We start from the raw sequence: 20,537 nt of genomic DNA, 5'->3' as shown, positions 1-20,537 counted from the left end.
GCCCAGGGCGACTCTCCCGGGAGGCGCGTGCCCCGGCTCAGTAGCACTGGGGCTGGCGCGCGCGGCGAATCTTAACGCTACGCCGTCTGCGGACGCTTCGGGGCCATCAGTTTCCCCGCTTTCCACCCTGGCGCCCCCCAGCCCTGGCTCCCCGGCTTCCCTGCCCCGGGCGTCCACGCCCTGCGGGCTCAGCGGATTCAGCGGGCTCAATCTGCGCAGCACCTCCTCCATGTTGACCAAACCTCTGCAGGGGCTCCCCGCGCCCCCGGTGACCCCCACGCCGCCGCCAGGTGAGCGCAGCCTCTTCTGTCGCGACCAGGTTGGGGTGGGCCTAGAATAGTGGTTGGTGGTCCCTGGGAGGTGGGAGTCGCGGACGGGCTCAGCACGCCGCCACCCTGACTTTCCTCGCCTCCGCTTGCGTAGGAGGCAAGGATCGGGAAGCGTTCGAGGCCGAATACCGACTTGGCCCCCTCTTGGGTAAGGGGGGATTTGGCACGGTCTTCGCGGGACATCGCGTCACAGATCGACTCCAGGTATTCGCCATGAGGGTCTGGGGAGGGTCGCGTATGTGGGGAAGAAGCCCGCAATGTGTGCGGTAGGATGGTGAGCATCAGGATCCGGGTTGCAAGGATGTGTGTGTATCCAGGTGGCTGTGTCGGGGGAATGGGGAGGTTGTTGGTAATGGTTTTCATTGCCGGGATTTTGGATGTCCAGGAATTAGGCTGGGAAGAGGGTGTCCTGAGGACTCTAGACTCCATGATCCAGGGAACATGTATGTTGGAACGTAGAGTACCTAGAACCGAGCTATTGGTGATATTAGACATAGGTGTCTAGTGTGCAGTCGTGACGGCACCAGGACCCCGGCACAGAGTTGTGGTGTCTTGGCCCTGGGTAGGGAGATTAGGAAATATAGAACGCAAGACCTAGAATGAGGGGTCCCGACGCCTTAAGCAGGAAGATCCCCGGGGCTAAGGATGGTGGGAGAGGTGAACTTGGCGCTGGAGACCTGGCAGGTAGGGGGCAAAGCCCCAGCTTATTGTGATTGTGCTGTACTCTAGTTGGTGGCCAAAAAGACGGGGGTGCTGCCTAGTGCAGGGCCACGGAGGTGGGCAGAAGATACCTGATTGGGAGGGACATGGGGATCATCTGCCGGCCCTCTTCTCCAGGTGGCCATCAAAGTGATCCCGCGGAATCGCGTGTTGGGATGGTCCCCCTTGGTAAGTATCTTTGGTACTTCCTGACCTATCCACTCCATCACTGGTGAACTCTTACTCCCTGGTCTTTTTCCAGAAGGGGAGGCATGTATTGCTCCCTGCGCCCTGTAACGGTGAAGAGAACACCTCTATCAACCCATGTTTACTCCCATAGGGTGATGCACTGTTCTTAGTCACCCCGTTCCCTGTAGAGCCCCGGATTCTCCTCTCCCACTCCTTTCTTAGGTTCCTTCCAAACATTGCCTCGAGGGTTGCCCGCAGGGCATGCTGCTGGGGAAAGAAGGGCAGAGGTCACTGGTTGCCATGGTGATGGTGGCTGCTTCTCTCCTGCCTTTTGAGCGCTAACGGACATCTGGGCGGATCTAGACAAGTTGTGGAGATGGGAGCGCCCTCTGGTGGACACAGAGGGAGACTGCGCCTGCGCAGCCCGTGGGACCCAGAGGGAGAGGGAGAGGGTGCGCCTGCGCGCTAGTGGACTTTTGCATTACCGTGAGAATGCACGTCTGCGGGCCTGGCCGGCAGAGGGCACCACCACCGGGAAAGGATGGCTGCTGCGCACCATCACCGCGCTTGCAGGCAGTTTCTGGGTGGGCTTTTTGTGGCCAGTTAACATTTATGCCTGTTCTTGAGTATTTCTGGGTTTTTGGTGACTGGGTAAATATCACATGATCACAGTTCTGAGGCTCTTTACCAGGCCCTTTGGGATTAACCACTTTCAGCTATTTAGCAAATTGTTGAATACCTACTGTATAGCAAGCACAATTCTAGGCTCTTGGCAAAATAGTACATAATATTGAGCGCTCCTTTTGTTAAGCTTTTCTATCAAAAATTTCACATACTATAACATTATTTATGGAGCCCTACCCTGTTAACCAGTTAGTGTTCTGATGTTTGAGGTATGCCAGAAAACAAACACTATTTCTTGCATGGTAACTTAATGTCAGACCCGGTGTTATAAAGTGCATTCATCTGTTGAACATTTACCGAGCAGCTACAGTGTGGAAGGTACTCTTGTAATAACTTCAGATAATGTCAAGGAACACAATAGGTAAAATATTACCTTCTTAGGAACAATTTATTTAAAAGAAAATTTCAAAGCGTATTCAAGACAGGAGACACAAGCAAATGTTGTACACCCACTGGTTCACTCCCCACTGGCCACAACAGCCAGAGCTGAGCCGATCAGGAGCTTCTTCTGGGTCTCCCATGCAGGCGCAGGGTCCCAAGGCTCTGGGCCGTCCTCGACTGCTTTCCCAGGGAAAGCGGGGAGCTGGATGGGATAGCAACATCACAAATAGAAAGATAACGTGCTGCACCACCACACTGGCCCCAAGTGTTAGTTTTTATTCAAGTATTTGCTGAGCTCCTCTGAGCTGCCAAATGTACATGGGCTTCTTCCAATGGCTTGTGGGAGTTTAAGCCCACTGCCCTGTTGGATCAATGGGTTGTTCACAGCCATTTTCTAAAGCCCAAGGCTGTGATTGGAAGTTAGGTGGGAAGTTGGTGGCCCTCAGAGCAGCAGGTCTGACGTCTGCTTTCTCTCTGCTTTCCACCCCATGTCCACCTGCAGACAGACTCTGTTTCATGCCCACTGGAAGTGGCTCTGCTGTGGAAAGTGTGCGCAGGTGGTGGGCACCCTGGTGTCATCCGCCTGCTTGACTGGTTTGAGACACCAGAGGGCTTCATGCTGGTCCTCGAGCGGCCCCTACCGGCCCAGGATCTCTTTGACTACATCACGGAGAAGGGCCCACTGGGGGAAGGCCGAAGCCGCAGCTTGTTTGGCCAGGTCGTGGCAGCTGTCCAGCACTGCCATGCCCGTGGAGTTGTGCATCGTGATATCAAGGACGAGAACATCCTGATAGACCTCTGCCGTGGCTGTGCCAAACTCATTGATTTTGGCTCGGGTGCCCTGCTTCATGATGAACCCTACACTGACTTCGATGGTGAGGCTGCCTTGGAATGCTGCTGGGGAGGGGCAGGGGAAGTTATTTCTCTTTATGCTCTTCTTGCAGTCCTTTGTAAGCTTCTTGATTTCTAATACAGGATTTCCTTGGGTAAATTCCATGTTGTAACAGTGTGCCTTAATCCTATTGAGGGGAGGGGCAGGGGGCTTATGCTGCTAGAGTGATACTGTTGATACTGTTGTCTTAGGTGCTGCTGTTTGATGCTGGGATCTTGATAAAGAGCTACTATTCTAATGAGGGGACACTGAACTGAGAGGGGTGTTCCCTGTTCCTGGTGGGCAAAGAAGATCTGACTTCTCCCCCCCCCCCCACCCTTCCCGGGCTTGTTTGCAGGGACAAGGGTGTACAGCCCACCTGAGTGGATCTCGCGACACCAGTACCATGCACTCCCAGCCACTGTCTGGTCCCTGGGTATCCTCCTGTACGACATGGTGTGTGGGGACATCCCTTTTGAGAGGGACCAGGAGATTCTGGAGGCTGAGCTCCACTTCCCGGCGCATGTCTCCCCAGGTGAGGCGCTCGGTGAGCAGGTGCCTTTCCCTCCCTACCCGCCCCCCCCAAGGCCTGCCCTACCAACTGCTCATTTCCCACTGTGCCTATTCACCTGCAGACTGCTGCGCTTTGATCCGCCGGTGCCTGGCTGCTAAGCCCTCTTCCCGACCCTCGCTGGAAGAGATCCTGCTGGACCCCTGGATGCAAACCCCAGCTGAAGAAGCGCCCCTGAACCCCCCAAAAGGAGGTCCCACTCCTTTGGCCTGGTCCCTGCTGCCCTAGGTCTGGCCAACCTCCCCTCCCTTCTGCCTTCCACGTTCAGCTCCCTCTCTATACCCCCCATCTCCTCCCCAAAATGATCCTAACAGCCATCCCAAGGCTATGCCATAGGGATCCACAGACATCTGCTGATCTGGTTTTACAGGTCACCAACAATCCAGTGTTGCTAAGGTCGCAAAAGCCGTCCCCCCCCGGGGGGTGTCAGAAAACAAGCAAAGTCTGCGCAGACCCTACCCTGTCCCCCCCGCCCCCGAGAGGGAGCTTTTCCTCCTGACAGCCCCCTGCCCCTTGTTCTGAAGGGAGGGACTTGCCTTCCCTTGCTTTATTATTAATTTTTTTTTTTTTGCTAGGGATGTTGATTGGGTTGAAGTTCACTTCCATTGTGAGCCCCAGGACCCAGTGTCGTAGTGAGTCGTGAGCCCTCTAGTGACATCTCCTGCTCCTGCCATCCACACAACACAGTGCCGATGCAAGGGTGCTTTTCCTTCTAGTGCCCCAGCAGCTCTTCATTTGCACCGAGCGACCCTCTCCCCAGCCTAGGGTCCTCCGTTCAGTCCAGCTGCACAGCTACCTCAGCACTGGATTGCTGATTCTGAGGGAGGTGATGCCCTATTGCTGTCCCAGGGCTCGTGTTTTTCTTCCCCTCCCCCTTTTGCTTTTGCTTTTCCTTTGTTGGCGATGGGACCCTACTTTGTTCTCCCAAGTGCTCTTATTCTGGTGAGAAGAACCAAGTCCCAGGATCTGTGGAGGAAGGGAGCTGGGACAGCATGGGACAGCACCGGAGGCGAGGTTGGGGCAGATGGTTTGGGAGATGGGCTGAGGGGAAATGAGTCTGGCCGCTTGTTCTCCTGGGGCACCCTCTCCAATGTCCCGCAGATTTTCTCGTGCGCTGCCTCCTTCTGAGCCAGGATTATCCAACTGCTAAAATGTAAATACTTGGGTATGGGGGGGGTTGGGGAGCTGCAAGTGTGCCCTCCTCCCTTTTGTCCCCCCCCCCACCTCACACCACCGCCTGAATTATTTAAAGAAGAAGCCATGTGTGGAAACTCACTATTTAATAAAAGTAACACTCCAAAGTGCCTGGCCATGTGTGGACAGCTGTGTGTGGGGGGACATCAACTGTGCGCTGAGCGGATGGGGAGCCGGAGGGAACTTTGATGGAATGATTGCATAATGTGGCATCCAAGTGTTGCAGTTCCTGTTTTCAATATAAGATGGCAGAATTTCCACCTGCACTCCTGGGAAAGGAAGGGCTTTCTTCCCTGATGGCAAAATGCCCTTTTCTGGGTTGATGAGGTTGAGGGCGAGGCTGTATGCTGACTCGCAAATCTAGCTCTTCTGGTTGGCTAAGAATGCCCAGGGTGCAGTCACCTATATTTGCCCTTGCGTTTCCGTCACCTTAAGTTAACTTGCCCTACCCCACAGTGCATCCTGCTTTCTCTTCCGTGGACCTCGAGCTGGCCGTCTCCTGCTCCGTTTTGCAAGGGCAACTAGCACGGGAACCGTCTCCTGGCGCCCTTATTTCTCCCCCATCCTCCACGGAGACGCAAGCTTCTGTCCCCGCTGCCCTCGCAGTTCTAGCTGCGCCTGACTTGGCAAGGACGGTCCCTTGCCCCACGTGGTGACCCTCTCCGTACACCTCACCTGCCCAGCGCCCCTTCACGATGCCAGGGAGAAGGAAAGAGGAACTTCCGCCCGGATTAGGAAGGACCTGGGTGGGAGTTTCTGACGCCCAAGGGCGGAGCCACCTGAAACAGGTTTAACCCAGAGCGACAAGGGCTGAGCCAATGAAAGCAGGAGGCAGGGTGGGCGGGCCCTGTGGGAAGAGGATTAATGAAAGGGACGAACCGGGAGGGGAAGGTGAGGGCGGTTCTGGCAGCGGGCTGGCGCCTTAGGGGTTGCTGGAAAGACAGCTGGGGGCCAAATTGGCCGAGGCGTGCTCGCTTTCCGGGCCGGCGCGGAGGGAGTCGGAAGATTCCTGGCCTATTTTCTGAAACTCAGCCTTGGGGAAGGGACGAAGCAAGATCTCATCCTGACGGTGCACCATACTCTTGCCTTATTCCCACTCCGGCGACCCCGGAGGCGGAAGCTACGGACGCGGAAGTGACCTGCTGTTGCCGAGGGGCCGGGCAGATGCCAACATGGCAGCGGTTGGGGTTAGCGGTGCCAGCGCAGCAGCCGGACCGGGGGCGGTCTCTGCGGGGTCGTTGGCATCTGGAACCGCGAGTGCCGGTGAGACAGGCTGCGGCCAAGCAGTAGGCGGGGCGGGGGTCAGGCTCTCCGGGGTGGGGTTTGGGGAGACCTGAAGTGGGACGGAGCATTCCGCGTGGACTGACGTGTCTGTGTGTGTGTGTGTGTGTGTGTGTGTGCGCGCGCGCGCGTGTGGAGGAGGGTGTTTGCAGGGGGAGGGAGGACGGAGAAGCCCATTGTGCGTGGGTGGGGCGCGGGGAAGAGCCCATTCTCGGGCTGACTGGGGAGTCCTTCCGTCTCTGTAGAGAAGGGACCGTTGTGAGGCTGCAGGGTGTTTGCTTCGGGGGAGATGGGAGCATTTGGGAGTGAGTGAGTGTATGTGTGTGTGTGTGCAGCCGTTGCTTCTGCAAGGGAGGGAGCGCTCCAAGGGCGTTGGTGTTCTTCCTGGTAGCAGGTAGAAACTCTTTGCCCAACCGGAGGCTCCTCCCCGCTAGGGACCTTGTAAATTGGCAGGGTGGGGCAGGGCCTTCCTTATAGGAATGGCGGATCTATGTTGGGAATAGGCTCATCCTGCAGTTGTGTGGAGGAAAGGCTGGGTCTGTGGGCCCCTCCTTCCAAATGAAAGTAGGCCATTGTATGTGCAGGTGGGAGGGCCCGCCCAGGCTTTCTCTTCCTCCTGTCAAAGAGAGTTCATTGTGCATGGGGGGAGCAAGAGGGCTGGAGAGGCGGTACTGTGTGGGGCTGGAAGGGTGGTCCACGGCACTGAACGGAAACTTGTCCTTACCTAGTAGACCATCCATTCATTCAGTCTTTGGAGCAGTGGAGCAATCTTTTTTTTTTTTTTTCCTTTCCTATTTGTTACACTGTTTTGAGTTAGTAAGAATCAGTCATAGCAAGGAGGAGTTGGCAAGAGTTCTGGGTGCGAGGAAAATAATAGGGGGGAAATAATGTGACCATGGTGGAGATGAGGAGAATGGGGATTGAGCAAAGACACGGGGTGGATGGGTGGGGTGCATGGGTCGGGGGGGTGGTTCTGCTGTGGGACTGTGCCCCAACAGGTTCTCACCTTATCCTTCCCCGTTTGCCCTGTGCCATCTCCTCACAGCCCACAGACGCCTCAAGTACATATCCCTAGCTGTGCTGGTGGTCCAGAACGCCTCCCTCATCCTCAGCATCCGCTACGCCCGCACGTTGCCCGGGGACCGTTTCTTTGCCACCACTGCGGTGGTCATGGCGGAAGTGCTCAAGGGCCTCACCTGCCTGCTGCTGCTCTTCGCACAGAAGAGGGGTATGATCTCGGGAGGCCACCCGAACCCGGAATTTGGGGGGAAGTATACAAGGGAGGGAGTTCAAGCGAAAATGTGTGTGTGTGTGTGTGTACACACGTGTATGCCCTTACCTGGAGCAGTTATGGCGCAGGGGGGAGGAGCTCCATGTATGGCCGGGAGCCTGCCCCTGGGCTGTGCCAGCCAAGCTTCCTGAGAGCAGCTGCTTCTGTGCTCTGCCATGCCTGGCAGCCTGGGCACTGGACTGCAGGCATTGGGGAGGGGGGGGGTGAGTCTGTGCCTCCACAAAATGGGATGACTTGTGGATTTCTAGTGTTTCATCGCCAAGACTTCCAAGCATGTAGCACGTTAAGGAGAACAGCCAAGTAGGAAGAGAGGCAACAACTCTCAGCTCACAGCTGCCCTGCCGCCCAAGCAGCAGGCCCGATTGCCCACTCACTGCTGTCCTCTAGCTCTTGTCCACATGTTCCCTTATCCTGAAGTAACCACCCCCTTACAGATTGATTTGAGTATTTTGGTGCATATACTTTTAACAGTAACTATAAAGAGCTAGGAGTCATACCTCTGTAATTTGGAAAATAGTAAGATAATCCAGTATCCAGGCAGTGTGCAAATGGTGACGATCTCTTAAAGGCCATAGTCTTGAAATACTGGTTTGTATATGATCAATGTTTTCTAACCAGCTGTTCCTTCTAAGTTTCATCTCTGGGTTTCCCTCTACTTCCCTTCCCCCTTTTGTTTTTCTCTCTTTGAAGAAATGAGCTCATTTGTCCTGTAGACTTTGGATAACCTGCATGTTGCCGACTGCCTCCGTTGGCTGTCATTCAGTGTGTTCTGTGTTTGAGTTGGGAGTTGGGCTCATCTCCTCACCCAAACAGGAAGGCCCTCTGACTTGGATACGTTGTGCAGCTGCTTCTCCGTGAAGGCCTTGCATGCTAAAGCATAGAGGTGAACGCCGCGGCGCTACCCTGGGGTTACTGCCGTGGAGGGCAAGGACAGGTTTGAGCGAGCAAGCCCCGGGGGGCGTTGCTGGGATAAGCAGCGCAGTGGCTCTTGAGGTTTTTCCCCCAAACAAGATGGCAGTTGAGCCTTCTAGAAACCCAGGTTGAGCTTTGCAAAGGCCATGATGCACGGGAAGGGAGTGGTCCAAGTCAGACTTCAGCTTTGTCTCGGACTTGAATTCCGAGGCAACTGCTTGGCATGGCTGGGCCCGACGGGTGGGACTGAGTAAGAGACAGCCCCGTCCTAAGGCTGCCCACAGGCCAGTAGGCAGCTAGGACAAAAGACTAATCTGAATCTCCCGGCCTTAGCATCTACTTCTAGGCAATGATGAATATTTCCATTGTACAGCATAGGCTTGCCATGAATAGGGCTCTGTGCCAGGGAGTTGGGCTGTGAGATAAGTATGGTCTGTTATTGTTGCTGTCATTTTAAATATTTATTTCAGAGGCAGAGAGACAAAAACAGACCTCCTATCTGCTGCTTCAGTCCCCAAATGCCTGCGGCAGCTAGGACTGGGCCAGGAACCCAATCCAGGTCTCCCAGGGGGGTGGCAGGAAGCCAACTGCTTAAGCCATCACCTGCTGCCTCCTAGGGTGTGCATGAGCAGGAAGCTGAAGTCAGGAGTGGAGCTGGGTGTATACCCAGAGCTTAGGCACCAGGCTCGATGCTTGCCCTGGCTGTTTCTTTTGGGCTCATTACCTTGACTATTAGAAGGGCTCACTGAGCACAAATGTTACCCCAGCACCCAGGGCGGCAGGTCTGCTCCCAACCCACCGGGTATTCTGCTGAGCAGTCGCTGCTTCACCAGAGGCCCCTCCTCCTGCCGCCTAGGTAATGTGAAGCACCTGATTCTCTTCCTCCACGAGGCCGTCCTGGTGCAGTACGTGGACACGCTCAAGCTAGCGGTCCCCTCCCTCATCTACACTCTGCAGAATAACCTCCAGTACGTTGCCATCTCCAACCTCCCAGCAGCCACCTTCCAGGTGAGTTCCAAGTCCAGCATGGCTGCACAGGGACTTCCTGGGCTTGGGGGCAAAGGGTGGCAGTGGCAAGAGCTGCTGAGACCTTGACATTCCCCTAGCCCAGGGGTCCTCAGGAGTAGAAGCCTGGAGCATCAGGACTAGGTAGGAGGAGCTCTCGGCCAGCTGCTGCTTGGCAAAGGTGCAGGCTGTTCCTAGGCATCCTAGCAACAGAGTTACAGTGCCCAGATTCTAATCTCAGCTCTGCTGTTTCACAGCTGCATGACTTTTGGGTGAGTCACCTAACATTTTCTCATCTTGAAACTGGGGAGTTACAGTGCGGCCCACTGCAGATGGTGGCTGTGAAGATTAAATGAATGATAAAGTGCTTACACCCACATGGGCACACGGTGTAAACATCTCCTGACGTTAGTGTTCTGGTTGATTCATTGGCACCAAGACCTCTCCTCCTCCATAAAGCCTGCCATTTAGCCAGCACCTCTTGTGAGCCCTGTTGGTTGATTAGTTACAGATATTTAGATGGGGGCAAGTGCTTCGTCCCTGGTTACACAGCCAGGAGCAGGGATTGGGACCATGGGCTTGGGCATGGTGTGGTACTTTGTTCTGGCCCAGTCACCCTTCTTCCATGCACTTTTGAGAAGGGTCCTCGGAACTGATTTTTAGTGACAACCTAGCCAGTTGCTGGCTCTCTGTGCTATTTTTGCTGCCCTCTACCCCACCCCATCCCTCCATTGCACACAGTAGACTTCTAGTGGGTGCTGTCTGCGACAGATCGAGGCCAGTCCTCAGTGTCTGCCTTGCACGTGCCATGCAGGTGACGTACCAGCTGAAGATCCTGACTACGGCGCTGTTCTCAGTGCTCATGCTGAACCGCAGCCTCTCCCGGCTGCAGTGGGCCTCCCTGCTGCTCCTCTTCACTGGTGTGGCCATCGTCCAGGCACAACAGGCTGGTGGGGGCGGCCCACGGCCCCTGGATCAGAACCCCGGGGCAGGCCTAGCAGCTGTTGTAGCCTCCTGTCTCTCCTCGGGCTTCGCAGGCGTCTACTTTGAGAAGATCCTCAAAGGCAGCTCAGGATCTGTGTGGTTGCGCAACCTGCAGCTGGGCCTTTTTGGCACAGCCCTGGGCCTGGTGGGGCTCTGGTGGGCTGAGGGCACTGCAGTGGCACGTTTTGGCTTCTTCTTTGGGTACACACCTGCTGTCTGGGGTGTGGTACTCAACCAGGCCTTTGGCGGGCTCCTGGTGGCTGTTGTTGTCAAGTACGCTGACAACATCCTCAAGGGCTTTGCCACCTCCCTGTCCATTGTGTTGTCCACTGTTGCCTCCATTCGCCTCTTTGGCTTCCAACTGGACCCATTATTTGCCCTTGGCGCTGGATTGGTCATCGGTGCCGTCTACCTCTACAGCCTGCCCCGAGGTACAACCAAAGCCATAGCTTCTGCCTCCTCCTCCTCCCCTTCTTCCTCGGCCTCCGGGCCCTGCATTCACCAGCAGCCTCCAGGGCAGCCGCCACCACCACAGCTGTCTTCCCACCGCGGAGACCTCATCACGGAGCCCTTTCTGCCCAAGTCAGTGCTGGTGAAGTGAGGACTGCCAGTGGTGGGGAGGCCAGGGAGGGGGACCGCGGTGGAGGGCATCGGGCATCTGCAGCACCCCAGTTACCCCCAGGGCCTGGCTCCACTGGGTTTGGAACACCTTGGTCTTTCCTCCCAGGTCGTTGAGACTTCCCAAGGGGTGCCAGGTGTCACGTGAACCCTTCCTGCTCGGCCGCACCCCTCTGCTGGAGGGGATTTTAGAGCTGCTGCCTCTGCCCCACTGTCACGTTTTTGGAGGACAGGGTTGGGAGTGTTGTTCAAGGCCTTTTTTTATCCTGTTCCCCTCTGCTGAAGGTGTCCTGGGGAGTCCCTCCCAGCTGTCCCTCTGCAGCTGTAAGGACAGACTGACAACGTGCAGCTCTAAGATCTGTCCTGTGGGGTTCAATTTCTCATCATTAGAGGCCTTCTCTCCCTTCCCCGGACCCCCATCAGAAGCCCCTCTGGCCTTTATGTGTGTGGCCTTCCCTGACCTTTGAGGGTCCATGGAGCAGGCAAGAGGCAAAAGCTGATTTTTCTATCAGCCTATCTTGTGACAGAGTACAGGAGGGCCACTTATTTTGCAGCAGGCTCGGGATTTCTGGTGTAATGAGGCCAATTAAGGATGCAAGGTGTGGGAAAGCGGGGGGGGGGGGGGGGGGTCCTCTGGAAGTGGCCGAATCCATCTTGAGGACACTGTCAGTTGATGGAAGCAGGGTCATTTTCTGATATCCAGAGAGGACAAAGAAAGGCCACAGCCATCCTCTGGGTACCCTCACTCCTTGGGGGAGGAGGACTTGGACTCCATGCCCTGTGGAACCTGCTCCCGGCACTCCCCAAAGCTTATTAACCCCTTAACCATGTCCTGGGCCAGGGAGGGGAGGTGTGAGTGCACGCACGGAGATCCCTGCCCCCCCTCCCCACCCCTGGGCTGGCTCCGCTATTTGTAAATATGGCCATTGGATCTTTATTTTTGATTAATTTGTCTGATTTGTTTGTTTTCTAAGGAACTGTGATGGAAAAAAAATACCAGGCTACCCAATGCCAAATAAAGATGTTGTATTTATTTAGTCCATGTGTAGCTTTCTGACCGCCACCCCAACCCTGCCCGCTGTCTCGGCCTAAGCACCATACTAACCCTGGGATTACCAGCCTCACTCCTGCCGCCCTTGCTTGCTCAAGAGACCCTCCTGCCAGCCCACCCCAGCCTTTTCCGTTTCTCTTTCCTCCCTACCCCCACCACAGGTTGCTCACCAAAGTGAAGGGTTCGTAGCCTCCGGCATTGAAGACGTTGGTTGGCCTGGCCTGGTTCTCCCTTCTTGCCCTGGCCCGTCCGGGACCAGACTCTGAGCAGTGTCAGGGGTAGGGAGAGGCAGACATAGAACTCCTTGTCCCTCCCCCACACAGAGCTTGCTGGACTGAGCTCTCTGTGTTAATGACTCACCTTGGTCGCCACCCACCCCCTGCCAAAGCCCTGTCCTCCTACCCCCCACCCCAACACCATAATATTTTCTTAGGTGACTTTTTGCAAATAAAATGTGCTTTGCGTCATAGGCATGGGTCAAAAGAGCAAGGTAAGGAAGTACTGAACCCTTGTATGCAAGATCTTAAGATGAGCTTTAATGAAGCGTTTACTGCACACACCCTGCCTCCCCCACCCCCTTCCCGCCACCCTGGCCGCCCGTGCTCAGTCCTGCTGCTTGGTTCGTGAGGCCTCGGCATTGGCCCGCAGCACAGCCCCCGGGGATGGGTATGGGCGCTGCTGGAAGAGTGGTCCTGCAGCTGTCGTGTCCGCCCCCGTCTTTGCCTCATTTCGCTTGGGGAGTCCTGTTGACCAAGTGCCCCTAGGGGTGACAGAAAAGCCAGGATGAGAATTGGGGGGCAAGGGGGAGAGGGAGGGGAAAGATGTTCATTGGGAGTAACAGGTGTCAGAAAAGCAGGGGGTGTCCAGCGCCAGTTACCGAGGTGCATCTGAGTACGAGCTGGGGTCCATGGGGTCTAACTCCTCATCCTTGCGGCTTGCTGCTGTGGAAATAAGTGGCAGGGTCGGGTCTTCAGTGGGGGCACAGGGAGCCCCTGATCCTCAAGAAGCCGCAGCCCAGTCCAGGAGAAGATGGACTATGTGGCTGCCATGTACTGTGGCGTCCCACTCTGGGACCCTGGGCTCAGGTACATACTTGTGGGGTAGATACCCTTGCACGGAGCATCACTTGTGAAAGCCGTCTGGGCCTGCCCAGCTTACCCTTCTTGCTCTTGGGATAAGGAGCTAGCTCCTCCCGGCGATGGTGACGCCGCTCCTTGCCCTCGTCCCGATCTGCCTTGTCATATCCACGGTCACGGTCGCGATCCCGCTCCCGATCTCTGTCCACTTTGTCATAGCCACGCTCTCGATCCCTGTCAGACTTGTCGTGGCTGCGATCTTGTTTCTCATGGCCCCGGTCTGACTTTTCGTGGGCCCGGTCTAGCTTCTCTTCAGTATCTGGGAATATAAAAGTCTTTTTTTTAAGAAAAAAATTATTTATCTATTTGGAAAGTGGAATTAGAGAGGGGGAGGGGTGGGAAGAAGGGGGAGGAGAGAGAGTGCTTCCATCAGTTGCGTCATTTCCGAAAAGGATGCAATGGCTGGGGCTGGGCTGGGCCTAGCCAGGCCGGAGCCAGGAATCGGGAGCTTCATCCGAGTCTCCCACATGGATGCAGGGGCCCAAGCACATGGGCTATCTTCAGTTGCCCTCCAGGGCACATTAGCAGGAAGCACGATCAGAAGCAGAGCAGCTGGGACTGAACAGGTGTCGCAGGCATTGGCTTATTTTGCTGTGCTACAACACCATTTCCCCTGGGACGCGAAAGTCTTGAAATCACCTTCTGCCACCCCAGGACTCAGCAGCCTGTGAGTTTCACAGCCTCATTTGCCCCTTCTTGACCAAGGCTCTGTCCTTCACTCGGCCAGTCAGAAGAAATGCTAGGAGCACTGGAGGGACCCTTTGTTCTGCCAGCTCACCTGTGTTACTGCTCCTGAGCTTCTTGGCAGATTTGGTAACGATGGAGTTGGGGTCATGTGGGGAGAGCCAGGACACGAGGTCTGTGTCCACGTTCCAGTAGTAAGGGAGACCGCTGGGGGTGGGGTGCAGTGAGAGGGAAGGAGCGTCAGCATAGGTTTTCTCTCCTGGTGTCCTCGACTCCTCCCCAGCCTCTGCCTACTCCGGCCCCAGGTCGAGACCCCTCGGGAAGTGCCTCTACAGCTCTTCCCTGGGCATCCCACAGCCAGGGACAGCACAGAAAGGGGAAAGCCGGAAGTCAGCCCTGTCCCCGAGGTCTCAGGCTCACCATGATGGGTCAAACACCTTGTACCAGCTTGGTGGCAGGCCCTCTAACCGCGTGGCCTCATAGTCCACAGGGTCATCATCATAGTCCTCAGCAATGATCTCTTCCTCTGGTTCTAGCAGAACAAGGGAGAAGAGCAGAGCAGAGAGAGCAGGTAAGACCGGGGACATGCTCAGGATGCACTCAGCCTTGGGAGACAGGCGTGTTCACGTTCACACAAACCACACATGGAAGACACATGTGCGCGTCAGGAGACGTGTGAAGGATCACTTGCATTTCAAACCCAACTCTTTGCATTAGAAAACTGACCCGGACATTTATCTACCTAAGTCAATGTTTCTGGGTTCAGATGATGAGTTACATTGTTACCAAACCCATCTGGCTTCAGACTTCATAAGGATTCCAAAATACAGTTCTCCTGAGTTGACACTATGTGACAATCAGCTCTCCAAATCTATTTGGATAAAGTGAGCTTCAATAGCAAAGAGTTTGGGGCTAGCAGCATAGCTCCATGGGCTAATTCTCAACTTGTGGTGCCAGCATCCCATATGGGCAATGATTCATATCCTAACTGTTCTACTTCCCATTAAGCTCCCTGCTTATGGCCTGGTAAAATAGCACAGGATGGGCCAAAGCTTTGGGACTCTGTACCCATGTGGGAGACCTGGAAGAAGCCCCTAGCTCCTGGCTTCGGATGAACTCAGTACTGGCCGTTGCGGCCACCTGGGGAGAGAACCAGCACATGGAAGACCTCTGTATCTCCTTCTCTCTGAAAATTTGCCTTTCCAACAAAAATAAATAAATCTTAAAAAAAAAAAAAGAATCTGTTGTAAAAAAAGAGCAAGTGGTTTAATTTGAAAATAGGTCATCTACTCCTATTTTCGTCTGCAGGATTACAGGGCTGAATGTTGTACACGGAGTGGCAGAGTGTGGAGAGCACTCTGAACAGTTTCGAGTCCATTCATTTCCAGGGCTGGTATTGAGGTACACGGGGATACACTGCAGCTTGAGAACCAAACCGACCATGACAGCACTGGTTCTCATCCCCGCTGCTCTGCTTCTGATGAGGCGCCCTGCTAACGTGCCTGGGAAGGCAGCACAAGACAGCTTTGAGTACTTGGCCCGCTGCACCCAGGTGGCACGCCAACATGGAGTTCCAGGTTCCAGGCTTTGACTTGGCTCAGCTGTGGCGATCTGAACCAGCAGATCAAAGCACACATTCACTCTCTCATCACTCTGCCTTTCAAATAAATCTTTAAGAAAAACTGATTGGGCCCGGCACGATGGCTCAGTGGTTAAATTCTTTCCTTGCAAGAACCGGGATCCCATATGGGTGCCGGTTTGTGTCCCGGCTGCTCCACTTCCCATCCAGCTCCCTGCTTGTGGCCTGGAAAAGTAGTACAAGATGGTCCAAAGCCTTGGGACCCTGTGTCCACGTCTACGTGGGAGACCCAGAAGAAGCTCCTGGCTCCTGGCTTTGGATCAGCTAAGAACTGCTATTTTGGCCACTTGGGGAATGAACCAGTGGATGGAAGGTTTTTCTGTCTCTTCTTCTCTATGCAATCTGCCTTTCCAATAAAAACAAATCTTTAAAAAAAGAAAAAAAAAACCTGATTAAGTTCTTGAGGCCTGAAAATCAACCCCACGGCAGGTATAATATCAGGACAATACAAAAACAAAGTGTCTGTGTTGTGTCGTAGTGCCCAGAGCTGCCGACACTGACATCCTGACATCCCATATTGGCAGTGGTTCATGTCCTAGTTTTTCAAAAAGCAGTAGAAGATGGCCCAAAGTGCCTGGGCCCCTGTGCCACATGGGAAACCCAGATGAAATTCCTGGCTCTGGACTAGCCTGGCCCAGCCCCAGCTGCTGGAACTGTTTGGGAAGTGAACCAGTGGATCAAGGATATCTCCATCTCTTTAAGTCAAATAAATAACTGAAGGAGCTAATCACAGGCTAGGAACACCTGGGTTTGTGACTAACCTGGGAATACCAAGCAGAAGACCAAACTCCCAGTGCTATCTTTCCTTTGAGTCTCTCTCCAGTTACAAATAACAGAACAGAGTGCCCCTGGCCTCAATACTATCTTTTCTTATTTTCCTTGAGTTGTAAATAATGGACCAAAGCATACCAAGACTCTGTGTTACTATCATCTCCCTTACTTCTTTTAAGTTTTGCTAATATAAGAAAAACTATTCTAAGAACTGCTAGCTTCACACAAGAAAAGGATTAATGAAAGCTTGTGTGACACCTAGAGTTTTGGGGGTATAAAAGTCTGTGTATTCTTAAAGTGTATCATCCTCAAAGTGTGGATGATGACGACAGTGTAGATTAATAAAACATTTTTCTGTTAAGCATCTTTTCATTGTGTTTAATTAATCTTGACAAATAACAAGTCTTTTTTAAAGATATCAATCATCTCAGTGCCTGTCCCTCAGTAAAGCTCTAATAGATTTCAGCTTGTGACTCCATTTAAAACGAAGGCTGGCACTGTGACACAGTGGGTAAATATCCTAGCTGCAACGCCAGCATCCCAGATACACAACATCTAGTGTACTGCTTTAAGTCCTGGCTGTTCCACTTCTGATCCAGCTCCGTGCTAATGTACCTGGGAAAGCAGCAGCAGATGACTCAAGTCTTTGGGCTCCTGCACTCACATGGGAGACCCAAAAGACATTCCTGGCTCCTGGCTTTGGGCCAGCTCAGCTCCAGCCACTACAGCCACTTGAGAAATAAACCAGTGGACAGAAGATTTTCCTTTATGTAACTCTGCCTTTCAAATAAGTAAATCTTTTGAAAGTATATATTGTAATGAGTATGTCAGCAACAGCATAGAAACTGTTGCACTGTAGACTCAAGATAGATGTGGGCTATAAGCATCAGTATTGCTACCACACTAGCATGAGCACAGGGCCAGGTATTCAGTCGGCTTAGAAGAAACGCCAGTAGTCATCAGCAGTATTATTAACCATAAGGTATAAGCCAGGCATACTAGTTTTAAAAATTATTATTAATGTACTTTAAAAAATACACACACACACTTACTTATTTTTATGGGAAAGAGATTTATAGAAAGGAGAGACAGAGAGAAAGATCTTCCACCCACTGGCTCACTCCCCAAGTAGCCCCAATGGCCAGAGTTGAGCCGATCAGGAGCCAGGAGCCAGGAGCCTCTTCCAGGTCTCCCACGTGGGTGCAGGGTCTCAAGGCTTTGGGGCATCCTCAACTGCTTTCCCAGGCCACAAGCAGGGGGCTGGATGGGAAGTGGAGCAGCTGGGACATGAACTGGTACTCATATGGGATGCCAGCTCTTGGAAGTGGAGGATTAGCCAGCTAAGCCATTGCACTGGCCCACTAATGTACTTTCAATTTTTTTTTTTTTTTGAGAGGCAGAGAAACAGGGAGAGGGAACGAACCACCCACTGGTTTATTTTCCAAATACCCATAACAGGCCAAAGTGACAAAATCATTCTATGTCACCCAGGAGCGTGTTAGAGACTCAAGTACTTGAGCCATTGCCTGCTGCCTCGCAGGATGCACATTCGTAGGAAGCTGGAACTGGGAGCAGCTGTGGGACTGGAGCATCCCAGGCAGCTATATCTTTATTGCTGTGCCAAAGACTGCCCTCTAGTGCACTAGGTTTGTGATAGACATTAGTGATTAGTAAGGGGACAGTAGATGTAGTTTCCAGTGCCTAGTCCCAAAGAGATGCCAGCTTTCCTATTAGTACATGTAATTCAGGCCAGGAACAGTCAGCCTATATAAGAAATCTTATCATTTTTCATAGAAAAGGTTCATGGATAACTTGGGAAAAACCCATGCACGGTCCCGATGAGATAGCTAAAAGCAAATCCTTGCCTTACATGTGCCGGGATCCCATACAGGCACTGGTTCGTGTCCTGACTGCTCCACCTCCCTGCCAGCTCCCTGCTTGTGGCCTGGGAAAGTAGTTGAGGACGGCCCAAAGCCTTGGGAACCTGCACCTGTGTGGGAGACCCAGAAGAAGCTCCTGGCTCCAAATCAGCTTAGCTCAGGTCATTGCAGTTACTTGGTGAGTGAACCAGTGGATGGAAATCTCTTTCTCTCCCCTTCTCTGTAGATCTGCTTTTCCAACAAAAATAAATTAATCTTAGAAAAAAAGCATGCTCATATTGATTTTAAATATTTTTACACTGGGGCCAGTGCTGTGACATGATAAGCTAAACTTCTACCTGTGACACCAACATCACACATGGGCACTTGTTTATGTCCTGGCTGATCCATTTCCTATCCAGCTCTCTGCTAATATGCCTGGGAAAGCAGCAGAGGATGGTCCAAGTCGTTGGGACCCTGAACTCACATGGAAGACCTGGAAGAGGCTCCAGGTTCCTGGCTCCTGAGTTTGGATCAGTCTAGCTCCAACTAGAAAGGCTATTTCGGGAGTGAACCAGCAAATGGGACACTCTCCATTTGTCTCTCCTCTCTGTAACTCTGCCTATCAAATAAATATAAATCTTTAAAAATACAAGACTTGCATTTAAAATTTTTTTTATTTACTGGCTCTGGCACTATAGCTGGTAGCTAAATCCTCAATTTCCATGGGCCAGTTTCCCAAATGGGTACTGGTTTGTGTCCTGGATGCTCCACCTCCCTTCCAGCTCCCCGTTTGTGACCTGGGGAAGCAGTTGAGGACGGCCCAAAGCCTTGGGACACTGCACCTGCTTAGGAGACCAAGAAGAAGCTCTTGGCTCTTGGCTTTGGATTGGCTCAGCTCTGGGTGTTGCAGCCACTTGGGGTGAACCAGAGGATGGAAGATCTTTCTCTCTGTAAATCTGCCTTTCTAATAAAAATAAATAAAATCTTAAGACCTCAGTTATCTTTAATAAAACAATAAAATTTCATTTACTTCAGAGAGAGGGAGGAGGTGGAGGACCAATGCCCTGGCATCCATTGATTCACTCCCCTGAATAACAGAGATGGCACTAGGAGGCAAGAATTCAGTCTAGAAAGTCAGGCAGAAAATCTATCACTTGAGCCATCATGCTGGTTCCTTAGGGGTCTGCATTAGCAGGAGCTGGAGTTGGGAGCCCTCCCTAAAAATTCAAACCAAGCCCTTGCATGTGATACATGGGCACCTTAACAACTGGATTAACCACCAGGTCAGACATTACCGCTTCATCCACCTTTACATTTGTCCATGAAGGTTCTGAAACAGCTTCACACTCTTAAGCCATAACATGTCTTCCAGGTATCTGGGAGTCTCCTATGGCAACACAGTATCACTGCAACACACTAATCAGGAGGGAACAGCAATCTGCACCCGACCCGTATCCTTCCTTTTAGACTGTATATTCGACGCTCTGGATTGATTCCTAGACTCAAAATCTGCATCAGCCATTGGTATTGTGAAGGATGAAATATCTGTCTTTTCACACACACGCACACACACAGACACACAGACCTGCTAATACATGCAGTGCCTGAGGTCCGCACAAGGAATAGACATGAGGAATCAGGCCAGTACTAACTGCCCAGGAGGCCCAGTGCTCCATCAGGGTTGACACACAATCGACCCATGTGCTCTTAGCTCTCTTACCAGGCTCCAGATGTTTGAGGATCCCCCTCTTGGCCAAGCGATTCTGCAGCGCGACAGGCAGCGGCATAGCTGGCAGCAGAGACACCTAGGAGCAGGCAGGCAGACGAGGATTCAAATTTGGATCCACTAATCCAGGGAGCACCTCCTTCCCTTTGCAGGTCCCAAATACGCCACTGGGGGGGGGCGCAGACGGACGCTATGTGCAAATGAGAAAGGGAGAAAGGGAGGGAAGGAAGATGAGAGGAAGGGAGGGAGGGAGGAAGGGAGAGAGTTACGCTAGTATCAAAAAAAGTCCTCTATTAGTAGTCCGTCTGCTACTAGGCCCGACGCTCTAGCATCCACTTCCTGTCTGGGCTCCTCCCACGAGCGAAGGCGCCAAGCACGGTTCCGTCTGCACTTTAGAGAGCAGCTCCGCTAGCTTACTTCAACACTGCTAGGTGGGCGGGACCACAGCCCTAACAGGGGGAAGCAGAGAGCGGCACGTCCTCCACACCGCCGCGCCCGCCCGCCCATTACCAGTAAAGTACAGTAGGTAGTGGGACGGCCTCGCGCCGCCGCCGCGGCTCCCCCGGAACACACAGACGACTCCTCAAAGCGCAGATCGACGTCGGTCAATCCCGCAAACCTGGAAGAACGTTCCGACTGCAGACGAAACTGACGTCATC

The 20,537-nt window shown here is 53.3% G+C and overlaps 3 protein-coding genes across 8 annotated transcripts; 2 read left to right on the top strand and 1 right to left on the bottom strand.

Annotated features, from left to right (window-relative positions):
• Window positions 1-5,028, top strand: PIM2 (Pim-2 proto-oncogene, serine/threonine kinase). Its single transcript, XM_040998923.1, has 7 exons — window positions 1-290; window positions 424-533; window positions 1,167-1,217; window positions 2,785-3,157; window positions 3,512-3,688; window positions 3,789-3,952; window positions 4,300-5,028. Exons 1-6 carry the CDS (start codon window positions 230-232, stop codon window positions 3,950-3,952), a joined length of 936 nt encoding a protein of 311 aa, XP_040854857.1. The 5' UTR covers window positions 1-229; the 3' UTR covers window positions 4,300-5,028.
• An 832-nt stretch (window positions 5,029-5,860) lies between these two features.
• On the top strand, window positions 5,861-12,472 carry SLC35A2 (solute carrier family 35 member A2). 4 transcript variants are annotated; one of them, XM_040998911.1, is made up of 5 exons: window positions 5,861-6,181; window positions 7,245-7,427; window positions 9,259-9,410; window positions 10,812-10,973; window positions 12,222-12,472. In XM_040998911.1, exons 1-5 carry the CDS (start codon window positions 6,091-6,093, stop codon window positions 12,324-12,326), a joined length of 693 nt encoding a protein of 230 aa, XP_040854845.1. In that variant the 5' UTR covers window positions 5,861-6,090; the 3' UTR covers window positions 12,327-12,472. The 4 variants fall into 4 exon arrangements, with proteins under 4 accessions (XP_040854845.1, XP_040854830.1, XP_040854821.1 ...); XM_040998896.1 differs by having other exon boundaries at window positions 10,222-10,973; window positions 12,222-12,343; XM_040998887.1 differs by lacking the exon at window positions 12,222-12,472 and having other exon boundaries at window positions 10,222-12,046.
• Window positions 12,473-12,576: 104 nt separating this feature from the next.
• On the bottom strand, window positions 12,577-20,524 carry PQBP1 (polyglutamine binding protein 1). 3 transcript variants are annotated; one of them, XM_040998863.1, is made up of 7 exons: window positions 20,389-20,524; window positions 19,873-19,957; window positions 14,301-14,412; window positions 13,975-14,087; window positions 13,219-13,455; window positions 12,938-13,001; window positions 12,577-12,820 (listed from the first exon to the last, which is right to left on the bottom strand). In XM_040998863.1, the coding sequence occupies exons 2-7, from the start codon at window positions 19,937-19,939 to the stop codon at window positions 12,664-12,666; spliced, it is 750 nt and encodes a 249-aa protein (XP_040854797.1). In that variant the 5' UTR covers window positions 19,940-19,957; window positions 20,389-20,524; the 3' UTR covers window positions 12,577-12,663. The 3 variants fall into 3 exon arrangements, with proteins under 3 accessions (XP_040854797.1, XP_040854788.1, XP_040854780.1); XM_040998854.1 differs by lacking the exon at window positions 20,389-20,524 and adding an exon at window positions 20,032-20,300 and having other exon boundaries at window positions 12,938-12,998; window positions 19,873-19,959; XM_040998846.1 differs by lacking the exon at window positions 20,389-20,524 and adding an exon at window positions 20,032-20,294 and having other exon boundaries at window positions 19,873-19,959.
• Between the last annotated feature and the right edge of the window lie 13 nt (window positions 20,525-20,537).

Source organism: Ochotona curzoniae, unplaced genomic scaffold (genome assembly GCF_017591425.1).
Source record: "Ochotona curzoniae isolate NIBS_2020 unplaced genomic scaffold, NIBS_Ocur_1.0 contig_1274, whole genome shotgun sequence".
NCBI classification, from domain to species: domain Eukaryota; kingdom Metazoa; phylum Chordata; class Mammalia; order Lagomorpha; family Ochotonidae; genus Ochotona; species Ochotona curzoniae.
This window is presented reverse-complemented; position numbering and strand designations above follow the sequence as displayed.